We start from the raw sequence: 22,254 nt of genomic DNA on the forward strand, positions 1-22,254 counted from the left end.
AAAGCACGTCCGGACGAGACGGTCAAGAGTGTTCTTTTGCAGCATCATTCTCTCAGCATTCAATGGCCATCACAGCCCTTATCATGAAGATGAGAAGCGTTCTTTTGCCGCTCGGGCTTACTGCAGCCGTCGCTTTCGTGCCAGTACACGGTCTCACACCCCTAAATGGCACTCTTTTTCAATCAACCTTCGTTTCAGACGACCAGGACCAAGTCTTCCGTGTTGGAGACAATCAGTATCTCGCCGTCACCTCTGGTCCTGTGTCATCTATTCCTTGTGTTTCGGACCCCTCTCAAGGACCTATTACATATATATCCGCTCTTTCCGTTGAAACTACCGGTGAGCAGCTTCAGCAGGCTGTTGAAAAAGCCTTGGGAGAGGACGACGTCTTCACTCAGGACTTCCTCGGAAACGTCCTTGTCAGCGCTAGTAGTTCCGATGACCTCAATGATTCGGTGATTACTTATCTCGAAGGACTCGGGTCAACTATCATCTATGCCGGCGCGGATGGGCCCAACACTTGTGGTAGCTCAACTCTCACCCCCTGCCCCTTCTTCGCCATTACCGACGGAGAGAGCCTTTGGCTTAGCAAGGTCCACCGCATGTATGTCGACACGTACAGAACGTTCGTGACTGGCGTGTACGAGTCGAATGGCAGTTACAAGTCTTTGACGCAGGCAGAGGCCGACTGGGGATATCCCATGATCCCTGTCCCCTCAAGACTTTACAGTACCGAGGATGACAGCCCGTTGGCAGGCCAGCGTATCGGAGTCAAGGACATCTATGATCTGGAAGGTATTCAGACTACTGCTGGTAGTCGAGCTTACGCTGCGGTCAACGACGTCGCAAGCAAGACTGCGCCAGCGCTCCAGCAGATTATCGATGTCGGCGGAGTCATCGTGGGCAAGCAGAAGACAGCTCAGTTTGCTTCTCCCGAGAACCCCTGGGACTGGAACGACGCCTCTTATCCTCGCAATCCCCGTGGCGACACCTTCTTGAGCTGCTCTGGCTCCTCTGCTGGAGCTGGCTGCTCCGTTGCCGCGTACGACTGGCTTGACTTTGCCGTCGGTACCGATACTGGTCTCTCGGTCCGACAGCCTGCTGCCTTTTCTGGTACCTTTGGCAACAGGCCCTCGCAGGGCATGATTGTCATGGAGAATGTCATCACCAACGCTCTCAATGCCGACACTGCCGGCTTGTTTGCTCGCGACCCTGCCAAGTGGGCGGCCTTTGCCAAGGCGTGGTACGATCCGTCACTCCACGAGGCCACCTCGGTGAATGGCCTGCCTGAGTTGTCGGTGCCCGACGACCGCACGTTTCCCAAACGTATTCTCTACCCCGTCGACCATTTGCCGCTGAAGAATGCTGCCGCCGAGACCATTCTCCAAAAGTTCTTGAGCGACGCATCTGCAGCTTTGGGCGCCACAGTGGAGAATTTCAACCTAACGGAAACGATCGAGGAGACCACAGAACGGCCCATCTCGCAAGTCCTCAGCGATTTGTTCATTCTCTGGACTCATGATCTGATCCGTCAGACTTCAGAGCCTTTGCTAGCAAAGTACAGCCCTAGCTTTCCGGCTCTTGATAACCCATACCGAGGGGTCTTTCACAGTCTGACCGTTGACGACAACGCTTACAAGTCCGCAATGGCCAACAGAACCCGTGATGCAGCTGCCTGGCACGAGAAATTTCTGTTTACCACAAATGATTCTTGCTCAGAGTCGATTTTCGTCTACGACGTCGGAACTGGCGGCATTCCTACGTTCAGAGAGCAGGATCTGAACAGCGGTCCGGGGGCAACCCTCCCTGTCAACCCCACCACCGCTCAGGCAGCATCGACTTCGGCCTCGTACTTTGGCGATGCGGATTTCACTGTGCCCATTGGTCAGGTCTCCTACTTTAGCAATGTCACCTTCCAGGAGGAGATCATGCCGGTGACTGTAAACCTTGTGGCCAAGAGGGGCTGCGACTTTGTTCTGTTCAACATGATCAACGAGTTGGTGGACAAGGGTGTTTTGAGCACAGTTCTGACGGGACAGACAGCTTTCGCTACTTGAAGTTCCCTATTTATGTAGACAATTATGTAGACCCCATCAAGCTTGTGCAAGTTTGCACTTCAATTCAAAGGTCTATTGATATTGTTGGTATCTTTCTTCGCCACGACTCAAATGCCTTATTTGTTGCATGTGCTGATTTGGTGACCCTTCTATGCCGTTCTCGCCTTCTTGGAAGACCTCTCAGGCTCCTCCTGCTCTCCTTCCGCAGGCGCTGTGGATTTAGCAAACTCAAGAGCCTCCTGGAGCAATTTCTTCTCATCCAGACGCACCTGAATAGCCATTCTCTGTCGGGTGGTCAGATCGCCAGTAGAAAGAAGGGCCTCGTCCTCTTGAGTAGATGTGGGATACTGGCTCAAGATCTTCTGCAATGTCGAGACAATTACTGCGTGGAATACCTCGTCTCTCTTGCGCTTGTCGGGGATCAGATCGCCGTTAATCTTCTTAATAGCCTTCAAGACGGCCTTGAGCTGCTCCTCGAGCTCAGCGGAGATCTCACGGACCTCTGCGACCGTCCTGATCTGGCCTTCGGAGTCAGGCTCTCCAGATTCCCGCTCGAGAACAAAGACGTCCTCAAGTTCTTCGGGGCCAAGGTACTCCTCCTATTTTCTCATTAGCCATAATAATGTGGAGGGTTAAACAGCGACGTACCACTTGCTTCCAGACGTCGTCCCCGATCTTCAAGTGCTCCGAGACGCTAACCTGCACAAGATCCCATGGAATCTCCACAACGTCGTATCTTGAGTGCTTGGGGGTGACGTAGCCGTATCTGCGGAGCAGCTCGGAGTTCGGGTGAGGGCCATAGTAGTTGAGAATCTCCTCTCCCGCAGGGATGGGACGGAGTGCGGCTACCGTCAGCTCATCATCTCCGTGGTTTACGTGTGCCTGAAGTTTATCAGTGGTTGCTCAAGAATGAGAGAGCATTTCCGGACTCACGTTGAACTCGGCGTCGGCGTTCAAAATATCGGCCATAGGGACCATGCCCAACATGGTCTTGCCGTCACGATCCTCGATCCACTCGTCGTCCTCCTCTTGCTCAGGCTCTTCCTCATTGTCCAGATCGAAGGCATAAGCCATGATTATGCTACCCATGCGGTGGGCCAGCTGCAATAGCTCTGCCTCTCCAAGTGGTGAAGAGCCCTCGGGGTAGAAAATCGCTGGGTTGGCCGCGATGACTGAGAGGATGCGAGAGCGGAACATCTCGTCGGCCTCCTCTTTGCCGATTTTAGACAACACTGCGCTTCCTTTCAAGTGCTCGAGGTCGGATGACTCCCAAAACATGAGAGTATCAAATTTCTCAGGGAGGACCTCGAAGTATGGCTTCCAAGGGGACGCAGCACCTTGAAGGAACTCGTAGATCATGACTAGAATGAGAGAGCCCCAAGAGTCCAAGGGCTCGTTTTCCATGTCCTCGTCGTCGCCATCATTTCCCGTGAAAACTTGGGGGATCTTCTTGGGGAGCTCAGATGTCTCGACGTTGATGATGCTTCTCCTGGGAATTGTGAAGAGCGTTGTCTCTGCCGGTATGTCCTTGGTGGCGACTATGAAACTGTTAGTAGGTACTCGCCAGAAATTTCTGGTCCTTAGACTTACTGATTCCTCGTCCAGCGTTCTGTCCACGCAAATCGACAATCTCGATGTCGTTGTGGAAGGTGGCACCCGGCAGGGACTTGAACCAAGCCAGGAAACCCTGCGACTTGGTCTGAAATTCGTCACCCATGGCGTTTACGGTTAAAATGATTGACCGCAATGAGATAAAATTGGTTCAGGTCTGGATGAGATCTCAGTAAGTTGAATGAGTTTGCGCGGGTAGAGTTCTGGTGTGTGATTGCCTCATGAGATTGGCTTCCGAAAAGGTCACCTGCGACTCGGTGACCAAATTTTTTGGCAAGCACAGTGTGTGAAAAGATTTCGTGACATTTTACTGTGTTGTTGGCGATCCACTGTCTAATAAATTCACCTTACCCACGGCTCCACACTACCAAGACCACCCTCGCATCAGACAACACCCGCAGTATGAATCCGTCAAATACGGCTCTGGGTGTCTATTTATGAATTTCACTCATTTTCATTTTTTCTCTTTATAATCTCTAACATTAAGTAATATTCAGTCGTATCCTCATCCGATTAGAAACCTGAAGAGCTATGTATTTCATTACTTTTGACTCCAAGTCAGCTCATCAGCTGAAATTGTGATAGTGAGAGCCAATTAATGATAAGCCTGCGAAATCGTGCTGAGTCTTCGATCAAAGCTGTTTCTCCAATTTCAAATTACTCGCAAATCCCAAGTTTGCTGAACATACCGGGAGAGCTTGCTTGCTCCCTTAAGAGTATGAGGCAGGGCAGGCTTAATCGGAACAATGAAACGTAAGAGAATTCAGTCGCTCATTTTTGTACTGCCTGATCGATATCCTCAACTTGCCAAGACGTATCACGAAGCGTGGTGGAACACCCACTCAACACTACACACATGTTAGCCTGGCCAACAACGCAGCGTATTACACCTCACGGCCACGAGCTGAATCGGGCCAACCAACGTTAGCATGGCTAGGATAGTTTCATAAACGCGCGAATCTGTCGTGAAACGTCTCGCTTGGAGCGTTCGCCAGCGCACATCCTGACCGCTAAGTCTGTTGAGGGATGTCTTGTCATACTCCCTGTTCTCCAGCTTGTCGCCAACTAACTTGAAGTGACACTCGTCATACTCAGCCTCAATATGCCCGAGTACTTGCATGCAGTGCTTACATATCAGCCCAAGTGAGGAAACTTTGGAAAGGTCTAGGCTCATGTTTCCTAGGGCCGATTCCCGTCTGTGCTTCCCCCGTTGGATATTAGTGACTAGACAGCTATAGACAACGATCAGCTCGCGGATGTCGACATCCAGACACCACATTAGCCTCATTATGTTCGACATTTCACACATACGACGTTCGCCTCTTCAAAAAGAACCAATTCATACTACTTGAACATATACAAGTGCGCTGCACCATACACGGTCCATCAGACTCGTCACATGACGGATATAATATGCGACTGACGACATGACTCTCTCGGTGTCTGACCAAGGAGTTGAAATTTGCTTCTGCGAGAAGCCGCGAAGTTCAAAGCGAATTATAGGAGTAGTGGGACGGCAAAGTGAGCTACGCTCGTGTGTTAAGCACACTCCAGGAGAAATACAATGAGTGATCTTATTGAACACAGCTAAAACAGCCTTTTCGTGTCAGCTATATGCAAGCTTCTTCAGCCTTTAGACCCGACGAATCTTAATGCAGTAGCTAGGGAAAGAAGTCACCGCTGTTCCTCATAAGGTCTGTCAGCGTTCTACGAGTCCGGGGTGATGAGAGACCGGTTCAGTTAACATTTGCCTTTGGTTCACTTAGCAAGCACCTCCAGATACGAGCTTGGCGAGAATGGGGTTTATCGTGGGCTGGATCAAAGCCCAGAACAAGTGGCGGTGACAATTGAGGGTGTCTCAAAAGCTGAAAGTGCGTCAGTCTCTTTCGTCTTGGACCTTTTGATGGGTTGCGGTCTCGTTATAAAAGGACGATGATTTCTCAACCATGGCAAGTTGAATCTCTTACTCGTCCCCAGACACTCTCATTCGCACTACCAACGCACTCTCTCACAGACCAACTTCACTGAAGCTCAAAATGCGTGTCGCCGCTCTCATTCCCTTTGCCCTGGGCCTCGTTGCCGCAATCCCCATGGGAGGTGACACTCCTCCATTGAACCAGGTGAGGCTAGTCGACGTGAACTACGGTGGCTCTGGTTGCCCTGCAGGGAGCGTGGCCAAGTCTTTCAGTGACGCCCGCGATATTGTAACCCTCATGTTCGATCAGTACAACGTCCAGTCTGGTCCCAATATCAAGCCTGTCGAGCACCGCAAGGCGTGTCAACTCAATGTCAAGATGCACTATCCTCAAGGATACCAGTGAGTAGCACGCTGATTTGCTGCACATGACCTGAATTGCTTCCCTAGGGATACTTCCACGTACTAATCCACAGTATAGATTCTCCATCTTCCAGTCCACGGTGCGAGGCCACGTCAACCTCGCCAAGGGTGTCGAAGGTTACTGCAAGGCGACCTACTACTTCTCTGGAGATGAGAAGACGGTGAGTCTATTAATTCTTTCCCCATCAATCGCAGACAACGCATGCTTACCTTTCATAAGGCTCACCGAACTTTGTCCTTCAAGGGCCCGATCAACGATGATTACACCAAGACCGACAAGTTCAGTCTTGAGTCGATCGTCTGGTCTCCCTGTGGCACCGAAGGCATGCTCAACATCAAGACTGCCATCGAGCTCAATCCCCTGAGCAGTACAAAAGCCTCCCTCATGACTGTAAGTCTGTGACATGCTACTTTCCTACTTCAAAGCTTACTTGAACTCTACTCAAGGTCGATTCCAACGATCTTAAGGTTACCCAGAAATATTATGTTCAGTGGCGCAAGTGCAAGGGCAAGGGCCAGTAACGCCCTGGTGCAATTGATTTAACAATCGTCGTTGATGAAAGTGCCCTCAGACTGGTATCTGAGTAAAACTTGGTTTGGGGGATGGAATAACTCCTATGTTTATTGATGCAATTCTTGATTGGAGACAATTTGTTTTGAAGACTTCTAGCTCTTATGACTAAGGAGCTTTTACCACACTCATTCTATACACTCGCACTCATATATAACTCTGAATCGAAGCATGCTTTTGATAAAAATTCCTTATCTCGCAAGACGCAAGAGAATGATCTTCTACGACTGTGCCACAACAGACTGGAATTCACCTCTAAGAAAGATTCGACCCTTTTGTGTGTTAAAAGTGTTGGAAGGATTCTGTAAACATCGATGTGTCGTAATACACATCACGAACTTGGTCGTGTTTCGAAGTTCGCTGGGTAGCACGTTTCTGGCTACAATCCTTTCGGTGTCGTTGTTCACTGGGCGAAGTGACTTCAGGGATGACAGACGACAACAAAGGCAATAGGAATGACGATAAAAATGGCAAAGACAACGGGAACAGTGTGTGTCCCTGGTCCGTTTGAAGAGCGAAATCGACAACAGAGGTGCTAAGCGGATAAGGGAACTGCCGCCCGGGTCCACAAGAAAGGAACTTGCCCTTCTTCAACCCATAGATACTTGGCATTTCATTAGGGAAAGGCTCAAGACATGTCCATTTGGGAAGACTTCGTATTATGTGTAAGCAAATCAGGGGATATCGGTAATCATTGTTTGCTGTGTTGGCTGACTAGCTGTCGGACATTCGAGCCGCGGATGGCCACAAACGGCCACCTGAGATTCACTAAGGACTTTGAGCCCTGCTGCGTTGACCTTAAGCAGAAAAGCGCGGAATATCTACACCAAATCGGTCTAGAAAACCCCACTCTATACGATCCGTTCATCTTATTGTATAGATGGCCTGGGGTCAGTCTACAGGAACCTCCGCGTTGAAGGATCACGGTGTTAAATACATTTCAAACGCAACGGAATTCGAATCAATGCTGTTTTGGTAGTACATTTCTTCAGTCCACTCCTTATGGTCCTTTGCGGATTTTCACGTTCATTCATTGTCACTCTTTTGATTCCAACATGAAGTCATTCTTTCTTTCCATTGTTGCAGCGGCTGCTGCGGGCAAGATAGCTGCGCAAGTCACCGGAGAGGCATTTGGATTTGCAGCCGGCACCACAGGTGGTGGCGACGCAAAGCCTCAAGTTCCATCAAGCAATGAAGAGTAAGTAAATGCTTAGGGCAGAGGCGTTTCGTCAGGTTGACTCAGTATCAAGGCTTGTCGAATGGCTCACTGACAGCCAGCCCCGTACTATCATGATTGATCGTCTGTTTGACTTCCTTGAGACCGAAGGATCCACAGACGGAACATGCTGTCGGGACGAAAAGTCCTACCAATGCAAGGATTCTAGTCGCCATGGTCAGGTGTACATTGGCGACGACTGTGGTGACATGCAGAAGATCTCCTGCACCTACTGGAACGCACCGACTCGACCTATCTATGTTGCCAGCAACAAAAGCATTGTTGGTGTTGGAGAAAGCGGCGTCATTCGAGGCAAGGGATTCCGCATGTCCCACGATGTCAGCAACGTCATCTTCCAAAACATCCACATCACAGAGCTGAGTAAGTAGCCCCGCCTACGCATTGTCGTGTCCAGGGATCAAAGACGCTGACGAGGCTCATTCGCAGACCCCGAGTACATCTGGGGCGGCGACGCCATCTCCATGGACGGCACTGACAAGATCTGGATCGACCACTGCAAGACTTCCTTGATTGGCCGCCAGCACATCGTCTCCGGATGGGGCCCTGCCGGTGCTGTTACCATCTCCCACCACGAGTTCGACGGCAAGACGGACTTCTCCTGCAACCAGCAACACTACTACAACGCCCTCCTCATCGCCTCGAAGGCGAACTACACTTTCGCCTATAACTACCTTCACCATGTCTCTGGGCGCGCGCCAAACGTCGGAGGATCCAAGGAAGTCATGTTTCAGGGCGTCAACAATCTGTGGGAGGGAGACGACGACCACGCCTTTGCCATCGGAGACCATATCCAGGCCCTGCTCGAGGGCAACCATTTCGAGAATGTCTCCCGACCCATCGAGCCCAACACCTACAACAGCGCCGGAGAGATCTTCGTTGTGGAGACCTCCGCGGATGCCGCGGCCTGCCAGGATCCCATGGGGCGCCTTTGCGAGCCCAACAGCGTTGGTGGCCAGTCTGGCGAACTGCTTCCCCTGAACAAGACCGTTGCTATCGACAAGCTCAAGTATGCGTCGGAGTCTCTCCTGAAGCCAATGAAGGTCTCCGACGTCCCGGATTTTGTGAAGGCCAATGCTGGTATTGGCAAGCTTAACAGCAGTAGTCCTCCGGCATCATCCACTTCCTCCGCTTTCCCAACCCTGCCGCCGAGCGTCAATGGATCTGCTGGCTTGGCGCCGACACCCACTGCCGTACCGACTTCTTCTGGTCTCTTGTCTGCTGCTGCCCATTTAGTCAACGCTACTTCTTCTGCTTCTCGGCCGGCTAAGTCGGCTTGTAAGGCTAGACAGTCTCTGCGCTTCAAGCGCCTCCATTGAGCCTAGCTTCCTAAGGCCATCTGTCAGATTTCTTTCCAACCAACACATAACGCTTTTTTCCATTCTTCTGATGTAGTTTCTAATTCTTTATCTTACCACGAGAGTTGTTCACATTCATGGCTGTTTGAACGTCTGAAACGAGTGCTGCACCCGTCTGGTCATGTTCAATAATCGTCAAAAAGCCAAAAGATGCCTCCTGTGGCCGTTACGGCGATATTTCCTTTCAGCTGAAAGGCTGCAGGGCACCTTGAGGCGTTCAGCTGAAAACATAGCGCAATTTTGGCGATGAATAACAGAGTTCTTACCGGCTTGTAAGTCGATCTGCTGGTAGGAGGCGTTACGCTAGGCTGCGATGAATTCTGCTGGCAACAAAGAGCGACCCGCCACCATCGTAAAGCCAAATTCAGCCTGGTCCAAGATCCTGAGCCTGCCAAGGCATTTAAAGCTGCTCCATTGGCAGTTTTGTCTCACGGCAATCTCACACTACTCATTTCCCCAGGTTTTGGTATCCGCGCCCAGATCTACACTACAAACATGGCAGCCCCTCAACCAGTAACTCCTCAGCAAGTCAGCCCAGAAGTCTTTTCGTCAGTACAACAGCAACAACAGCAACAACATCATGGTCTTCCTGTCAAAACTGAAACTGTTGGCGTAACCGAGCTGCAGTCGTACCTTTCGGTGAACGAAAGCCCCGGGGAGACCGAGGGACCTCCGACCGGCTCCTGGTTCCGGCGTAATCGCCAGAAGGCCATCATATTCGGCGTTGTGTTCTTCGCTATCGTCATTATCATTGTCATTGGTGTTGCCGCTGGAGTCTCTACTCAACATTCGTCGCCGTCTGGGAGCAGCGCCTCCACGAGCAATAGCGGCAGCGGCAGCGGCAATAGTGACGGGACTACCACCACCACCACCACCGCGGCCGCGCACACCACAACCTCATCAAGCTCAAAATGTCATCCGGGAGGGATGCAGTGTAACTCAAGCGGGGACTGCAGCATCATTTCGGAGTTCAGCCAGTGTAAGCGGGCTTGCAACGGCTCTTACTATTGCACGTGAGGACTACTTTTGGGTGGTGGACCGAAGTTGTGTACTTGGACCATGAATGAAGTTCATAGTTTTACTCTATTTCAAGCGCTGCTTTGGATATAATGAATCAAGCTTTTGAGAACGACCGCTATTTGCCCTGTGTCTCTCAATACGGTGCAACATTTTCCGTCTTGCCTTCGAGTTGATTCTTCCTCCTCGAAAACTCAAAGGTCCTCTCAAATCTCAAACGACACCACTGGTAAACGTCAGTAAGTATGTAAAATAAAGAAGCGCTTCAACTCACCTCTCCGCAGCTGATCGGCTCATACTTGGGCGGGTTCTTCTCATCCGCGCAAGTGGGCAGCACCGCGCACTGCTCATTGTGGTTGAACCCGAAAAAGAACGGCATCGAGTACCGGTCCGTCGGTGCGTAGTTGAACACCCGGTGCACCGTCGACTTGAACCGGTCGTTCGACAGCCTCTGCAGGAAATCGCCAATGTTGATCACAAACGTGTCCGGCACAGGCGGCACCTTGATCCACTGCCCGTCCTTCGTCAGCACCTGCAGCCCGCCCACGCTGTCCTGCCACAGCAGCGTGAAGCACTGGAGATCCGTATGCGCCCCGAGCCCGACGTCGATCGTCGCGTCCTGCGGCTCCGTGTTCTTCGGGTAGTAGTTGCACACGCTGTCGCTGCCGGGGTACGTGATGACGTCGTCAAAGTAGCTCTCCGGCACGTCCAGCGCCAGCGCAAAGATGCGGATCATGCTCCGCGCCAGCGTCAGACACTCCCGCCAGTACGTGACCATGTCCTCCTTGAACCCGGGCAGGTGGCTCGTGCCCTCCCACACGAAGTCCTCGTGCTTCATCCACGGCTGCACCTCCGCCGGCACGGCCTGCGGGTCCTTGGGCTCCGGGTCGTGCGCCGGGTCGTACCGGAAGCTGAAGCCCTCGCGGTGGTCCTTGGTCTCGGTCGGCGAGATCTGCGCGGCGCGCTTCTCCGTCCAGCCGTTAAAGAATTTTGACTTATTCTGCGCGACGAGGGCTTTCTTCTCGTTGGGCTGCGAGAAGAAGGCCTGCGCCTGCTTGAAGGCCGCGTCGATCGTCGCCTTGGGGATGCCGTGGTTCTTGATGTAGAAGAAGCCCGTGTTCTCGGCGGCGTCGCGGATGGTGGCAGCTAGGGCCTTGCGGTCCGCCTCGGCGCCGCGGATGTGGGAGAGGTCGATGACGGGGACCTCGGAGGGGGAGCAGTCCCGGGGCGGGGTGCGGAGGACGTCGCGGTAGACGGGGCCGTAGGCGGACATGAGCTCAAGCTTGTAGCTCTCCGGCGCCGTTTCCGTCACCGTGGTCGACATGTTGGCGGTGTTGAGTCTAAACTGCCTGTGTAGGCAAACTGCGTGATGAGTTGTGGATGTGTAGTGGTGAGATTTCTTCTTCTATGGTCTCATCATCTTTCAGTGGCGATAAGATTGATTGCGAGGTTCTGGCGCACGGATAAATAGCTTCAGACGAACGGATGAGGCCGTTCAACTCCGACGACAGGGCCCCTGGCTCAGATCGACGAACAGCTTGAGCCTCAATTGTGGTAAAGCCTCAATGAGGCTTTATTTCGATTTCCGGCGGAGTTCACCGGATCTCGCCTAACCTGCAGCTGCTGCGGGAGATTGCACGATAGGCGTAGATAATGGCGTGCGATGCGGTTTGTCGGTCCCTTATCGGTCGGAGGTCTGGGCCGACAACGGCCGTGTGGGGTACGGGGTTCACCCCGGTTTTCGGAGCGCCAGGGGTGCTTTCCCGGGGCTTGTTCTGCGGCCCATCTCGAGCCTCTGCGTGTAAGCTATGGGCGATTTGTTGCACTTCAAAGACCACGTGCTGGATATATCATGCTCTTATAAGTTGAATTCGGCTTGCACCTATCAGTTACACCCCATTCGCCTCTCGAAACCATCGCGAACACCACATGCGCCCCGGAGAGGGCCGTCCTACGAGTCGCGCTGATCATGCCGCTGCGTGTAATCCTTGCAGGGGCAGCTTATCTCCCCCACATCCCACCGCGTCGACGGCACCCAGTATCTTCGGTTTATCATTGCCGCTGACGAAGAGACTCTGATATGATTAGAATTTGAATCGCCATGATTTGGTATAAGTCGCTCGCACACATGTTGTCTCCCGTCACGCCTGCACCATGTTCATCGAATTTCGTGCTGTTCGTACAGCGGGTGGGCGGGCAACTTTGATCAACTCCCTGAACACCGGACTGAACTCCAACAAACGAGCTGACCAAGATGGGCCTGCTCAACCGCCTCCGGGTCCCCCCGGCCGCCGGCACCCTCGAGGGCCACGACGCCCTCCTCAACAACGACGACATCCGGCCCCTCAAGCTCGCCGACCGCACCTGGACGCAATGGACCTACTTCACCTTCTGGTTCTCCGCCGTCGCCACCGTCTCGAACTGGTACGCCTCCTCGACCGCCCAGGCCCTCGGCCTCTCCATGTGGGAGTCCCTCGGCTGCGCCTTCGGCGGCCAGTGCCTCATCGCCATCATCATCACACTCAACGGCCGCCCCGGCGCCACCTACCACGTCGGCTTCCCCGTCTTCTGCCGCACCGCCTTCGGCGTCTACGGCGCCTGGTGGCCGACCTTCAACCGCGCCGTAATGGCCATCGTCTGGAACGGCGTCAACGCCGTCCAGGGCGGCCAGTGCATCTACGTCATGCTGCACGCCATCATCCCCGGCATCGCGGACATACCCAACACCATGGGCGAGGGCAGCGCGCTCACCACCGCAGGCATGATCGGCTTCGTCATCTTCTGGCTCATCACCTGCGCCTTCCTCGTCATCCCCGTCCCCAAGATGCGCGGCCTCGTCTACGCCAAGCTCGCCGTCTTCGTCGTCTCCGCTGTCGCGATGCTGGCGTGGACCGCAACCAAGGCCGGTGGCCTCGGGCCCGTCGTCCGCCGCGGCGGCACCGCGACGGGGTCGACCCGCGCGTGGCTGATTGTGCAGTTCTTCATGCTCGGCGCGGCCAACTGCGCAACCTTCGCGTCCAACGCGGCAGACTTCCAGCGGTATGCCCAGAAGAAGAACGACGTGATTCTAGGCAACATCTTTGGTTTCCCCGTGGCCAACTTGATCGTCGCCGCCGTGGGAAATCTCGTGTGCGCGAGCAGCGAGTTGATTTTCGGGGAGCTGGTGTGGAATCCGGTTACGCTGCTGGATAACTTGCAGACGGCGGAATATACCGCCGCGAACCGCGCGGGTTGCTTCTTTATTGCAGGATGCTTTGCGTATTGCTGCATCTTCAGCTCGATTTTCGAGAACTCACTGCCGGCTGGCAACGATATCGCGGCATTGTTCCCCAAGTACATTACCGTCAGGAGGGGCTTCTTCGTTTGTGCCGTCATCTCGTTTGCAATCAACCCCTGGTTTCTGCTGGTAGGTCTTGTGCCGACTGCCTCAACGAATCCTAAGATGCTAACAAGCGCAGGGCTCCGCGTCGGTGTTTGTCTCCTTCCTCTCGTCCTACCAGACTTTTCTGTCTGCCATCACCGGCGTGCTGCTTGTGAACTACTACCTGATCGGCCGCGGCCGGATCCACATTCCCGACGCCTTCACCTCGATGAAGTCAGGAGCGTATTACTATACTCACGGCTGGAACATCCGCGCCTACGTTGCCTACATCATCGGCATCATCCCTAACTTCTACGGCTTCCTCAATAACATGGGTGTTTCGGCGCCGATTGGTGTCACAAGATACTACTACTTTGCGTACTGGGTTGGACTTGCACTGTCGGGTTTCACCTTCTGGGTGACGTGCAAGATTTGGCCGCCGCCGATCATGGAGGAGAAGTGGGTGGAGCCCAGGGACTATGTGAGGCCTGAGGAAGACGGCGATGCCCAGGTTATCGAGGCTGTAACAATGCCCGAGAACGTCGACATGAAAGGACCGGATGAGAAGGTGGCGATGAAGGTGTAGAACAGCCCGACGCTGCCATGTGCGGAGAATGAGGCACGTTGAGACTCTATGTAAGATTGAGATAGAAGATGCCCCCTTTTGGCGGGTGAATGACGTTTAATATGTTTGCGCCGGCTTTGAATACCCCCGCCAAGTGTCTAAAAATAAGTCGCTAATGTCGTTTACATATAAATACATGTCTCTTGCCCCGTGAGATTTGCCGATGGTCTAGTAAAGCGTCACGGATGTAACGTGGATGATGGCGTCGATGTATGTCCTGTTTTCGATGGAGCATGACGTGCCAGGCTTCAGTTTGAACATGCCATTCGGCCCAATCTGAAAAGGGTCTGTCATGTCCAACTTCACCTTGACTTTGCCCACGGCGACAGAGCATATGCGCACCTTGTCCTCCTCATCGGTCCATCGATGAGAGCCGCCGGGCTTGATAACGATGACGTTAAAAGCAATATCTTCTGAGACGCTGACGGCTTGGTTGGATGTAAGGTACGCATTCGAGAATGCCACGTCTGCGAGTTTGTCAGTGAAAGATGCATGGCGTGACGGTTAATCATCGACTTACTCGTCGGTTCCTGGCTCTGGTCGTCGCGAACACGTCCAGGAGCGATTTCCCACTCTTCCATGTCCAAGAGCTCTGCTGGCATTGTCTGACCTGCATTGGGCGGGACGATAGCGGCGGGAGCCGGCTTGGTAGAAGAGGTCGACGCAGGGGCAGAGTCGTAAGCGGTCTTTGTGGCCGCAGAATGCCTCGTAACTCGTCTCGGCGGGCTGCTTGGTCTCGTCGTAGTCACAGGCGTTGTGCCGACGGGAGGTGTGGTGATGGCTGGGGAACGAAGAGCCGGTGAATTCACGCCGGCTTGGTTATCACCAGCAGGTCCTCCATAAGGAAATTTGGCGTTTTTGGGCAGGCTGTAGGATGGCGCTGCAGACGAGGGAGGGATGGCGGGAGACGGAATGGGAGTAGGAGTTGCGGCAGGCGCAGGGGATGGTAAAGCAGTCAACGTCCGCCCTCTAAAGGCTGGCAGAAAATCGCATTGCACTTTCTGCCTTTTGTAATTGCACCGCCACTGGCAGGATGCGCATGCTTCATTGACTGTCTCCTTCAGCCACGAAGGTGCTCGGCTTGAAAGGACAATACATGGGCGAAGAGTGTTTTCAAATGCGTCATGGTCTGGCCCATTGCATGTTGAGCAAGACACAGGCGCAGGATCACCAGTCAAAAATACCAAGAGCGAAAGTGCAGTAAGGGGCGCCAAGTTCCCAACGCCCGAGTGTTTCATCGTCCACTGGGGAGGGAAATGCCTTGCCATTGGTAGTTTCAATAGAGCCTTGAAGTCCGGCCTCTCAGCCGGGAGTCTGTAAGTCGGTGACAGTTGAGAGGTGAGGTACTCCAATAAGGTCATGGGTTTTGCAGATTGGAAATATGACGGTTGTGCCGGCTCGTGGTGGTTTGGTAGGGTCGAGTGAGGGGAAGCGTGCGAGCGAGTTGTCCTGGTCGCTGTCGTTTGTGGTTGGGGTTGTGATAGGGGTTGTGACAAAGACTGAGATTGAGGTATCCCCGCTGCTGTTGACATCGCTTGAACCTTTGAACCATATGGCTTATAGATTGTGGTCTGTGGTTCTGGCATCGGCGGCTCGTCACCCTGGAGCGGGTTCCTAGAAACCATGACGGGCGAGGCTCGTGTTGTTCCCGGAATGTCAAAGAAGCTGACCGCCGAAACGGTGCCATCCAAGTTGTCGTTGTACATAGTGTTTCGATGCCTTGCCTATCATGTTGTTAGCCAAGGTGGCCCTATGCATACAACCTCACAACTTACTCCGAAGTGCTTTCCGAGCCCCTGAATCGACCTGAAGATAGAGCGGCACATACGATCGGGGCAGATGAAGGGATACTCGGGATCGGAGTGCAAGGTGTATCCAGTGGGCAAAAGCGCGCCGCATGACGCTTCCAGCGGGGTATTCTCCCCCTTCCACTGGCAATAGAGACGATCGCCGTCGTTGGTAGTTGTAAGCTCATTTTCGGGTCGCCCATACAACTAACGAGGCAATTACCATTAGTATATGTTTGAAGAGATAGGACTTGGTTTCACAGACTGTTGGTAACATTTTGAACGGGCGAGGTGGCGGGTCAGTGTCTCCGCTGTCAAGCTGGACTGGAGCATCGGGTTCAGAGTCAGAGTCGGAGTCGGTTGAATCATCGCCAAGCATGCCATTGTCGTCTGAGGACGATACAGATAGGGGCTGCCGTTTGATTGGGATGAAGCCCGGTTTGGCGCTAGACGTTGGCGCATGTGAGGCTTCAGCAGACGTTGATGTTGACATCGACTGTCGACTCGACCCATGGTTGGCCGTGGCATCCTCCGATCCAGATCCCACGCCATTCTCTGTCAGCCTGCGTTTGGAATCACCGCCCGGCAAACCCGATGACTGTTTTCTCTTCGCTTGTAACGCTTGAGTCTTTGCCTGTAATGCCTGAGTCCAATTGAGAGCCTTCCTTGAAGGCTGAACATCTGCAGTGCATGTTAGATCGTGCTCTTCGAGGTTCATCCAAGCAGTTTTGGCCTCCTCAGCTATGCCAGGCTTCGCCTCGGGTCATCCAAAGGCGCACTCACCACCACTTGACACCCGTCTCATAATCTCTTCCGGTTCCTGAGAATCCGCTGAAGTCGACTTGGCCTGCCACGACTGCTGCAATGCCTGGATTTGGGAGCTCATCGACAGTGACGGCTTGGCAGGTGTTACATCCTCCAACAGCGTATCCTCGGGGCTAAATTCCGACTTCACGGGGCCTTCAGGATCTGGAGGCAGGATATCGCTCTCAATACGAATGGGCTCCGGGCTGTCCAGGACCATGCTGTGATCCTGAGTTGGCGGGGCAAGGTTAGGTACCCCGGCCCCAGAGACGGAGTTGGCTCCCACTGATCCGGTCGAAGTTGAAGTGGAGGGCTTAGAGCTCAGAAGTGAAGCTGCCCACGGAGGCGCCTGCAGGAATGCGCCGGGCTTGACGTTCACCTTGGCACTAGTACGCTTCATCTTCCTCGCGGGGTCCTCTCCTGCGCTGGAAACCGACGATGGTGAGGCATTGCGGTTGGCGGCGGTTGAATTCAGCACCTTCGTTGCCGACGTGGCGGGAGCCGGCTGAGGCGATGGTGCATGGCCGGGTACAGGGATTGGTATGGGTGTGATGCGTGGGGGGTTGGATGCCATCATCGGGTTTCTTTGTCGTCGCGAATGCGATGCCCGTTTGAGCGAGCATGCGCTGCACGGGGTACCTGCTGTGGGCGCTGACGGCGTTCCTATCGACAGGTTGAAGCGCCGTCAAAGTCACAGACGTCTCTATTTGGGAGCGTGTCAATTTCAAGTCGAAATCGGCGCCAACCGGCCGTTGATGGCGATCTAATGAGCGAATGTGGAAGTTGAATAGTAGGAATGAAGTGAAGACTGACGTTTCGTGGGAGACGCGACCGGGACACTGGACGCGACTAAAGTGGCAGGGACCAGGGCATGTACCTGCCGCGGGAATTCAGCAGTGAGGTACAAGGAAGGCAAGACCCACCCCCACTTGGAATATCTCCAAGTTCACATGAAACGGAAGGAAGAGTAAATCTAAGGTTGAGAAACTCCTTCCAATTCTCACAGGTGGTCTTATAGTCTTATTAAAAGAAATATCCAATCTCATCGTTTACTCGTGCCCTCAGTTATTATATACAGGACTACCCTCACCAGACGCATCGCTTCATCGACACTATGGGCCTCAGGTGAAATCAAAAAGATAAAAAGAAAAACAATTGACTACGACTGGAGATATACAGGGCCACCTCAAGAACTTGAACCATCAACCTCTGCCGAAACCAGGCATACGATCCATCTCTAGGCCATCTTGCGACGGTCTGTTCGCCCATTGTTGGTAGTCTTGGGAAGTGAGGTGAGCTATCAAGGTAGCCCCTCTGCTGCACACAGTCATGTCATGGATGGTCCGTATGATTTGTACAAGATATTCTACATCTACGCCCAAGACCTGTCTCAAGATCCCAGGCCGTACTACACATCCCCCCTCATCCCCTCATCAGACGCAGCCGCCCTACCACATCACCGCTTCGCCTTCTGGGCCTTGGCCGCCTTCTTAGCCGCCTTCTGCTTCGCCTTGACGTTCTTGGCCCTGCTGGCAGCGTTCCTCTGCTCCTGCAGCCTCTTGCTCGCCGCAATGGTCCACTCGTCAATCTCCATGTCCGCAAACTTGGCCGCCGCCGCCCTCTGGCCCGTCATCATCTTCTCCTTGGCCCACCGCTTATGCCTGAACCGCGCCTTGCGGCTCATCCCGCCCGTCTTGAGCTTCACCAGCCGCCCGATGCGCCAGTTGTCCTCGCGGTACGAGTAGTCGTCGCGCAGCTTCAGCACGCGCGGCGGCTGCGTCGCCACGCCCTTGGTCGTGCGCGGCGCCGCGCGCACGACCTGCGTCGGGATGCCCGAGGCCGACACGGCGGGCGTCTCGACGGGCTTCGAGATCGGGTGCACCGCCATGTTGAGCTTGCGCTTGCGCTCCGCGTGCGTCGGGTACGGCAGCACGTCGTCCTTGTTGAAGACGACGCCGATGTACTTGCGGTCCGGGTGCCGCGCCGGGTCGCGGTAGTACTTTACGTAGCCCGAGGCCATGGCGTGGATCGTGTGGTCGCGGCCCATGATGCAGTTCTCGCCGGGCCACCAGAGGGAGCCGCGCTGCTTGTAGATGATGTTGCCGGGGATGACATACTGGTCTGTGATGTGTGGGGAAAGGTTAGCAAAACCCAACCAAAAGGCTCAATCGCAGTCTCCCCCTCCTCCTCCTCCGAGAGAGCATGTATTGTATGATCACATACCACCCGTCCGCTTCGCTCCCAGCTTCTTCGGTATCGTCCTCTTGGGCTGCAGCTTGTAGGCACCCTGCGACTTGACGGAGGCGTATCGGCGTCCCGCAACGAGGGCATTCGCGGCTGCCACGACGGAGGGCTGCTGGGTCGGGAGGACCGTCGGCCGGAGCAGACCGGCGGCAGCGGCCCTCAAGGGCTGCTGCATTTGGAGTAGACGCATGAGGTGTGTTTCGAGGACGGGCTGCCCATTCGTCGTCGGATGGATTGGCTGGCTCGGCGATCGCGAATTTCGATGGACCTTGGAGTTTGCCCAGGGAGATCGCCTGAGGATATTTTTCCGGCTGAGTCAGCGGGGTGCGATAACGATAAGGATGACCGTTGGTGGTGGTGGATGTTCTTGGTGCATGTGTCTTTTGGACAGCTGGGCGCATTCAGATGCAGGAACAACGACAACGGATGCACAAACAATCGCTCACCTAAAATCACTGCAAAACACGTTTTCAATCGCTGAACTGCTTCTGAAACCAATTGCCCACGATGCGCCTCCTCGCCTCCCTCCCCATCGTCTTGCTCTCCCTGATTAGCTCGACGCAGGCCCAGTTTGGCTTCTTTGAGCAAATGTTCGGCGGCCAGCAGCAGCAACAGCAGCCCCAGAACGTCCCCAGCGACCCATCGCAATACCAGCAACGATATGACGGATGTGAGTGCTTTCCAGGAGGTTGTATATCATAAGGACTGAAAAGCTAACGCCTTGCAGCCTACTGCGAACACTACCTCTGCCCTGACACCCTCGCCTGCGTCCACTTCCCGCACCACTGCCCCTGCCCCTGGCCCGCGAACCAAGACAAAGTCGAGCTCGCCGAGGGCAACCGCATCTGCGTTTCGAGGGGCGGCTTTGCTGCTGGCGAGGCGGCAAGGAAGGTTGAGCTTGCGCGCAAGGGCATGCTCTAAGAGATGATGATTGCTAGACTGTAGAGAATGATGGGAATACCAAGCATCGCAGGCGCAGGATACCAATGGACACGTCCCCACGGGGCGGCCAGCAGAATGTCACAGTTATTAATTCACGAACGGGACCGGAGTTATTAGGCAATGGAGACTCTATTGAATATGCCATTTGCTGGCGGAAGCAAAAAGCCTACCTACTCGTGCTGATACGCTCCTGCCTGGTGGCGGTGTTGCAACCACCTGACCACCAGGACGGAGGGGCGCCTGCTGCAATACTGGTGAATCGCGACGATTACAGACACGAAGGCCCCGGAACGCCGCAAAAACCATTCGTGATAACCACCCAGAACTCCTTCGTGTGTCACCACGCCGTTGCCGGATGCTGATCTCCACCTCAACCCCAAAACAGGTAAACAATCCGTTAAAATGCTCGTAATACGTCTCCCGTGACATGTCTTCTCTCCTTGACGCGGGCGCAGCCAAACGGTGGACAAACCGCCGAGCCAGCCGGCCAAAACTCATTCGCGATGGTCGTTGATGGTGTTGGGGCTCAGGCCTGGCCGTTGGTGGCCTGACTGGGTCGTGGAAGAGCAGGGACAGGAGGCGGGTTGGCGGCGTCTTCGTCGTCCTCCTCTTCGGGTAGTTCCTCGGGGTGGCCCAACAAGTGGGCCACATCCTTCATTTCGTAGTGCTTCTTGCGCAACTGCTCGAAACGATGGTGCTTCTCCCTCTCCTCGGGGGAGAGACCAGCCAGGTCATCCTCGTCGCCGCCGTGAGAGGAGTCGGTTTCCTCGACGTGGACGGCCTTGAGGGCCTTTTCTTTTGACGACTCGCTCTCCGGGACCGCCTCTTCCGGCTCGCCAAGCGACATGACAGGGATATCATCTTCCACGCCAGGGCCAGCACGAGCCGTGCGAGGCTTGCGCTCAACGGTCGGGTCTTCCATCTCTTCGTCTTCGGAGGGATCCTCGGTGGGGTCATAGTGCTTAGCGTAGGGGGTCTTGGGCTCATCGATCTTCATGGTCGAGGAGCGCTCCTGCTCGGTGAGGTACAGGTTCGCCTCGTCCCACTTGAGGCGCTGGGAAGACTCCAAGTCCTGCTCGTCGTCGCCGTGGGCGGAAGGGGTGTGGCTGGACTGGCGGCGGGAGCCCGAGGGGCGAGCGGCGGAAGATGAGCGACGGTGGCCGGCGTTGTACTGGGTGTTGACGATGGTGAGCTCCTTCTCGGTGAGAGGGTGCTCTTCGCTGGGCGAGGTGGGCGGAGATCTTTGGAATGAGTTCTTGAGGATTCCTGCAAACGACTTCAGTCAGTCTTGCAGCTCTATCGCGTATGGTGGGATTCGCGCCGGTCGGCAGAGAGAGAGATGGAGGACTTACCCTTGGGTCGCTTCGCGTTGTGGCCCGGAGGGGAATGCGACGGGGGGCTGTGTTCGACGACGGCTGCCATTTTGAAGTAGTTCGCGGGTGGATGAACTAGGCCGGACGAGCTTAGGGTTGATGGTTTGGTGTTGTTGCTAGAGGGAAGAAGTTGCAGACGTGATGCGAACCTCGTGAGGTGTGGTGGTGTAGGTTGTGTTGTGGCTTTGGTTTACCAGCAGGGAAGTTGTGTAGTCACAGATGTGGGCAGGCAGTAGGTAAAAAATAGCGGGGTTCCGTAAATCTGGTGACGAAGGTGGTCGGTCGGTTTGCCGGGGGGTCTTGAGGAGTTGAAGGCGACGGACAGGACTCAGGACGGAGAATGGGGTGGTGCAGGTGAGGCCGGGTGGTTCGTGACCTGCAGAGGGCGTTATGGGTACCTGTACCAGTACCTGTGGAGGAATGGTGCGGGTGTGGTGCGGTTCGCTCAGTGGTGCGCTCAGCGTGGTGCAGCAGGGTGGGTGCGCCGGACCAGGGGTTGACACTGGCACTGCTAGAGACGGATGCCTGACATAGAGACCTGAGAAAGATAGATGGAGAGAGGAGGCTCGTGATGTTTGTGAAACAAGAGGGGAAATGCGATGGATGATGGTGAGAGAGGGCGAGGGCGAGGGCGAGGGCGAGAAGACAGAGGAGGAATGTGACGAGGTTGTCGGGGCGAAGGGCGGGTACCGGAAGAGGGGGATGGGTGATTCAGAGTTGGAGAATGCGGCACGAATAGCAAAGGAGACGAAAGACGGTGAGGTGTGATGGAGGTCACTGGTGCCCCAGAGGTGGTGATGAGGGTGGCAGGTGAGGCTTTTGGGGTATTGCTGCTGCTGGGGATGTCTTATACAATCACACTCTCGAATAAGAAGAGATGAAGATGCACGAAGCAGGTGCCGGGTGCAGGTGTAGTTAACAAGACACGACAC

The 22,254-nt window shown here is 54.5% G+C and overlaps 10 protein-coding genes across 10 annotated transcripts; 5 read left to right on the forward strand and 5 right to left on the reverse strand.

Annotated features, from left to right (window-relative positions):
- Nucleotides 1-62: 62 nt before the first annotated feature.
- AMI1-1 (Amidase 1) lies at nt 63-2,057 on the forward strand (the record flags this gene model as incomplete). Its single annotated transcript, XM_036637704.1, has 1 exon — nt 63-2,057. The coding sequence occupies one exon, from the start codon at nt 63-65 to the stop codon at nt 2,055-2,057; it is 1,995 nt and encodes a 664-aa protein (XP_036497398.1).
- A 149-nt stretch (nt 2,058-2,206) lies between these two features.
- RKM4 (Ribosomal lysine N-methyltransferase 4) lies at nt 2,207-3,774 on the reverse strand (the record flags this gene model as incomplete). The annotated part of the gene is made up of 4 exons (XM_036637705.1): nt 2,207-2,656; nt 2,706-2,939; nt 2,991-3,595; nt 3,648-3,774. 4 exons carry the CDS (start codon nt 3,772-3,774, stop codon nt 2,207-2,209), a joined length of 1,416 nt encoding a protein of 471 aa, XP_036497361.1.
- A 1,930-nt stretch (nt 3,775-5,704) lies between these two features.
- Nucleotides 5,705-6,528, forward strand: CGCS363_v005857 (uncharacterized protein; the record flags this gene model as incomplete). The annotated part of the gene is made up of 4 exons (XM_036637706.1): nt 5,705-5,985; nt 6,065-6,167; nt 6,227-6,397; nt 6,454-6,528. The coding sequence occupies 4 exons, from the start codon at nt 5,705-5,707 to the stop codon at nt 6,526-6,528; spliced, it is 630 nt and encodes a 209-aa protein (XP_036497362.1).
- Nucleotides 6,529-7,632: 1,104 nt separating this feature from the next.
- pelF-1-3 (putative pectin lyase F-1) lies at nt 7,633-9,130 on the forward strand (the record flags this gene model as incomplete). The annotated part of the gene is made up of 3 exons (XM_036637707.1): nt 7,633-7,775; nt 7,828-8,174; nt 8,241-9,130. 3 exons carry the CDS (start codon nt 7,633-7,635, stop codon nt 9,128-9,130), a joined length of 1,380 nt encoding a protein of 459 aa, XP_036497366.1.
- Nucleotides 9,131-10,392: 1,262 nt separating this feature from the next.
- Nucleotides 10,393-11,510, reverse strand: hxnY-2 (2-oxoglutarate-Fe(II) type oxidoreductase hxnY; the record flags this gene model as incomplete). Its single annotated transcript, XM_036637708.1, has 2 exons — nt 10,393-10,398; nt 10,461-11,510. 2 exons carry the CDS (start codon nt 11,508-11,510, stop codon nt 10,393-10,395), a joined length of 1,056 nt encoding a protein of 351 aa, XP_036497367.1.
- Nucleotides 11,511-12,440: 930 nt separating this feature from the next.
- FUI1 (Uridine permease) lies at nt 12,441-14,133 on the forward strand (the record flags this gene model as incomplete). Its single annotated transcript, XM_036637709.1, has 2 exons — nt 12,441-13,592; nt 13,645-14,133. 2 exons carry the CDS (start codon nt 12,441-12,443, stop codon nt 14,131-14,133), a joined length of 1,641 nt encoding a protein of 546 aa, XP_036498790.1.
- Nucleotides 14,134-14,340: 207 nt separating this feature from the next.
- CGCS363_v005861 (uncharacterized protein) lies at nt 14,341-17,337 on the reverse strand (the record flags this gene model as incomplete). Its single annotated transcript, XM_036637710.1, has 6 exons — nt 14,341-14,639; nt 14,693-14,953; nt 15,722-15,896; nt 15,948-16,166; nt 16,225-16,640; nt 16,743-17,337. 6 exons carry the CDS (start codon nt 17,335-17,337, stop codon nt 14,341-14,343), a joined length of 1,965 nt encoding a protein of 654 aa, XP_036498789.1.
- An 882-nt stretch (nt 17,338-18,219) lies between these two features.
- CGCS363_v005862 (54S ribosomal protein L2) lies at nt 18,220-19,197 on the reverse strand (the record flags this gene model as incomplete). Its single annotated transcript, XM_036637711.1, has 2 exons — nt 18,220-18,884; nt 18,987-19,197. The coding sequence occupies 2 exons, from the start codon at nt 19,195-19,197 to the stop codon at nt 18,220-18,222; spliced, it is 876 nt and encodes a 291-aa protein (XP_036498788.1).
- A 317-nt stretch (nt 19,198-19,514) lies between these two features.
- Nucleotides 19,515-19,928, forward strand: LCL2 (Long chronological lifespan protein 2; the record flags this gene model as incomplete). The annotated part of the gene is made up of 2 exons (XM_036637712.1): nt 19,515-19,677; nt 19,735-19,928. The coding sequence occupies 2 exons, from the start codon at nt 19,515-19,517 to the stop codon at nt 19,926-19,928; spliced, it is 357 nt and encodes a 118-aa protein (XP_036498787.1).
- A 547-nt stretch (nt 19,929-20,475) lies between these two features.
- On the reverse strand, nt 20,476-21,371 carry GLC8 (the record flags this gene model as incomplete). Its single annotated transcript, XM_036637713.1, has 2 exons — nt 20,476-21,215; nt 21,302-21,371. 2 exons carry the CDS (start codon nt 21,369-21,371, stop codon nt 20,476-20,478), a joined length of 810 nt encoding a protein of 269 aa, XP_036498786.1.
- Between the last annotated feature and the right edge of the window lie 883 nt (nt 21,372-22,254).

Source organism: Colletotrichum siamense, assembly GCF_013390195.1.
Source record: "Colletotrichum siamense strain Cg363 chromosome Unknown KSG_Cg363_contig03, whole genome shotgun sequence".
In the NCBI taxonomy this organism is placed as follows: domain Eukaryota; kingdom Fungi; phylum Ascomycota; class Sordariomycetes; order Glomerellales; family Glomerellaceae; genus Colletotrichum; species Colletotrichum siamense.